This window comes from Otolemur garnettii, unplaced genomic scaffold, assembly GCF_000181295.1.
Source record: "Otolemur garnettii isolate 467f Iridium unplaced genomic scaffold, OtoGar3 scaffold00010, whole genome shotgun sequence".
Classification (NCBI taxonomy): domain Eukaryota; kingdom Metazoa; phylum Chordata; class Mammalia; order Primates; family Galagidae; genus Otolemur; species Otolemur garnettii.
Window position 1 is genome coordinate 28967363 of NW_003852405.1, and position 4262 is coordinate 28971624.

The following is a 4262-nucleotide window of genomic DNA, read 5'->3' on the forward strand; positions in this document are numbered from 1 at the left end:
CTGGGCTGGATTCGAACCCACCACCTTAGGTGTACGTGGCTGGCGCCTTAGCCACTTGAGCCACAGGCGCCAAGCCAATGTCAGATTTATTATGGAATAATTCAAATACAGTAAAGTTGTTATGATTTATTGGCTTCAAATACAGGCCTTTCTTCCTGGTGTCAGTTTACCCCAGACATAACAAAGGGCAGTTGCCTTTGTGACTGGCTGTAGTACTTTTTTCAAGCCTCAGCTTGATTTTTAATACCTCTGTTCTTATGCCTTATTAATGGTTATTGTGCCTACAGCAGTTTGCCGAAAGTTTAATAGACTCACAGTTGTTTCCCAAGCGATACTGAAGTGTGTAACTCCAGCTTTTGGAGGTGAAGTAGCATAACAAGAGTATTAGGGTGGTGCTTGTGGCTCAGTGGGCGCCAGCCCCATATACCGAGGGTGGCAGGTCGAAACCCAGCCCTGGCCAAACTGCAACAACAACAACAAAATATCTGGGTGTTGTGGTGGGCACCTGTAGTCCCAGCTACTCAGGCGGCTGAGGCAAGAGAATCGCCTAAGCCCAGGAGTTGGAGGTTGCTGTGAGCTTTGTGACGCCATAGCACTCTACCGAGGCTGATAAAGTGAGACCCTGTCTTAAAAAAAATGTATCTCTGGGTAAGCCTGCCTAGTGGAAATAGCCAGCTGGGGCAGGATTTATATCATCTGTGCACCTTAAATTAAAAGGAATCTAAGCGAGTTTAAACTTAACCTGTAACAGGGGTGTCCAACCGTTTTCCTTTTCTACCTTATATTGGAAGAATGAGAGTTATCTTGGGCCACATGGTAAATACACCGATGCGTAGCAAAAACAAAGGTCTGTGCATGCTTTTTGTGATATCTGATGCTACAGGTAAGCAGAAAGGCCTCATGTAATCAGCATCCTGGTCTGTAGGCTGGGCCTGTGCCTGAAACAGCCTAGAATGACTTAGTGTAGTCCTGGCTTTTGCACTCGTAGTGCTAATGTTTAAGTGAAGTAACTTGAGCTTGAGAGAAGTCTTTCCCTTCAGTGTTAGCAGCTTTACCTTAATTATTAGACATTTTATCAGGGATTTGCTAACAAGAACTTGAGAACAAGATGTTTCAGACAGAAGGCTTGGAAAGTGTTCTGATAGAGAACATCATGTAAATTACTGCCAGGGCTGTGAGCCTCAAAATTGCTTTGTTCACCTTTGATATTTCCACTAGTTTGCTGACTTCTGAACTTAAAAGATTCAGTATACTTTTTGATTTAACAGAGCATCCATCTATTCATTCAGAATATACTTACTGTGCGTGTTGTATACTGGCTAACCAAAGCTGTGAACAAAACAAGAGTGCTTTCTATTGTGGAGTTTACGGCCTGATGGGAAATAAGGGAATTTATTTGGTGCCATAAGGAATTGTGCTTCGGTAATACTTTAAGGATTTAAATGCTTATTTTAAAGTGAACTTGCAGTGACTTGTTCTTGATTCTTTTTGAAAAATGTATTTGTTTATTCAGAGCTTTTGGGTTAGCATGTTTCCCTGAGTGTGTTAATATGTGAAGTTAGACATTAGTCAAAGAGTCAAGGCAATTTGAACAGAGGGAGAGAGGGAGTGAATATTAACTAGAATATATGATCTGTAGTGAGATTTCAGGATAATAATAAGCAAGCAAGCTAAATGGACCCTTGTAGACATGAAAGTAAAAATATTTTTTCTATAAATGATCAATACTTCAGAATTGAACATTTGTCTTTATGCTTTAGAAAAGAATAATAAACTTGGTGATGGAAAAGTAAATGTCTAAAATGGGGCACAGGGTATAACAGAGCATATGAAAACCATGAGACTTAAGGTCATGTTGGAACCACGTGACAGTGTCCTTCCTGTGACTCTGGGGGAGAAAATGGCTCATAATCCTTATTCCAGCAGAGTACAGCAGAATGGCTGAATGTGGTGTTCCCTCCTGGTGTTATGATTTTAATTCTTTTTATTTAGCATTTCTTAATGACTCTGATTGTTGGGAAGTCAAGATATTCTCTTATTTAGGCTCAAGAATTTAAAACTTAAGATGGGGGAAGAAGGCTTTGCTTTCTCTAACTGATATTTTCTGACTAGGTACTTCGTAACTCAGGAAGACCTCATTTATTCCCAGTAATATGTATTACTAAACCTTTCAGGTAACTTTTAAAAGACTGTGTGACTTAATAGTAGATCATGGCTTGAACTCAGTTTTTATTTGTTGTTGTTACTAGAACGTTATAGTGAGATATTTTTCTTTGTGTCTGTAGTTACCAGAGACTGTTACAGACGATTGCTGTACTTGAGGCTCAGCGCTCTCAAGCAGTTCAAGACCTTGAAAGTTTAGGCAGACACCAGAGGGAAGCACTAAAAAATCCCATTGGATTTGTGGAAAAACTGCAGAAGAAGGTATTCATTGAGCACTTTTTAAGATTTACAAAGAAATATTTGGTAATAAAGAGGATTTGGTTTATTCTTTCTACACAGTATTTACTATGTAAAGTGTTTAGTTTTTCTTCTGTAATTATCATACTTAAGGCAGGATACCACTTCCTTCCACTGCCACTAAGTACATAAAATACACCCACGTGAACCAGCTGAATCTTGTACTGGATACCGGTACAGGGACATGTTCTGTTCTTTAGCCATTTTTCCTATTACCTTTCCCATCTTATTTTTCCTTTTCTGCTTTCAGGACTTCAGCGTCAGTAGAGGTAAAAGAAAAAAACACTTCAGCAGTTATTTATTTATTTATTTCTGCAGTTTGGGGCCGGGGCGGGTTTGAACCCACCATCTCTTGTATATGGCTGGCGCCCTTCTCTTTGAGCCACAGGTGCTGCCCTATACTTCAGCGTTTATTAACTGCTTTTGTTTTGGGTTATTTTTTGATATAGAAAACAATGGTAATAAAAACAAAAGGAAAAAATCTGTTCTTCTGTTTGTTTGAGACAGGGTCTTGCTCTGTTGCCCAGACTGGAGTACAGTGATGTAATCACAGTTCACTGCAGCCTCCAATTCTCAGGCTCAAGTGATCCTTCTGGCTTAGCCGCCCAAGTACCTAGGACCTGCCACCTGCCACCACAAATTTTTGTTGTTGTTGTTGCAATTTGGCCGGGGCTGGATTTGAACCACCCTCTATATATCTCCCTATTCAGTGAGCCACAGGTGCCACCCCACTCCAACTAACTTTTAAAAAATTTCTAAAATTTTTTTGTAGAGATGGGGTCTTTGTTTGTTACTAATTCTGGTCTTGAACTCAATTGACCCTCCTCCACCACCTTCCAAAGTGTTAGCATTATAGGCATCAGCCACCATGCCTAGCCAAAAACCGTTCTGAAGGTCTTTAAGGTTGTAGTAGCCAAGTCCATGAGAAGGAAGTTTACATTTTACTTAATTTTGAAATGTGTAGTTTTAAAGCATGAAAATTCTTCATAGTTTTCTATTTTTCTTTTTTTTGCAGTTTTGATTGGGGTCGAGCTTACACCCACCACCCCTGGTATATGGAGGGCCAGTGCCCTATTCCTTGAGCCACAGGCGCCATCCCTTTCTGTTTTTCTTAAAGCAGAACTTTTCATGTTTAACAGTTAACCATTTAAAAGTAATATGCTTTTTTTTTTTTGCAGTTTTTGGCCCGGGCTGGGTTTGAACCTGCCACCTCCGGCATATGGCCCTGCGCCCTACTCCTTTGAGCCACAGGCGCCATCCAAAAGTAATATGCATTTTTGTAGTAATTTTCTTGGCATGTAAACATGGAGATAATCTAAATATACATTTGTGCTGTGATAGGGTCCCACTGATTGCTCAGTAAATTTGAGAAGCATAACTATTTATCAGCATTGTATGAAAGTATTAAAACAAAAACTATGAAAAAGAATCCTCTTCTAAAAAAAAAAAAAAAGGAATCCTCTTCTTCACAACAAAACCCAGCTTGTATAATATGACAACCTTAGTCTCTTGATGACTTACCTGTTTTTAGTGAGTTACAAAAGTAATCTACCAGGTGTTGTGGGAGCAGCTACCCTGGGGACTTTATTTTATTAGATGTATTAATTTATTATTTGAATTTTCTAACTCTCTCTATATATTTTTATTTATTTATTTTTTTTTTGTTGAGACAAAGCCTCAAGGCGTTCCCCTCTACCCAGGGGGACACAACTCCTGGGCTCAAGCAAGTCTCCTGCCTCAGCCTCCCAAGTAGCTGGGACCACAGGTGCCCACCACAATGCCCAGCTATTTTTTGGTTGCAG

At 39.8% G+C, this 4262-nt stretch overlaps 1 protein-coding gene across 5 annotated transcripts in view; it reads left to right on the forward strand.

Annotated features, from left to right (window-relative positions):
* Positions 1-4262, forward strand: part of ZZZ3 (zinc finger ZZ-type containing 3) — a 73395-nt gene that overhangs the window by 59124 nt on the left and 10009 nt on the right. For all 5 annotated transcript variants that reach the window (XM_023509785.1, XM_023509787.1, XM_023509786.1 and 2 more), the window contains one exon: positions 2286-2424. In XM_023509785.1, the coding sequence (XP_023365553.1) occupies positions 2286-2424 (139 nt within the window). The remainder of the gene's footprint in view (positions 1-2285; positions 2425-4262) is intronic.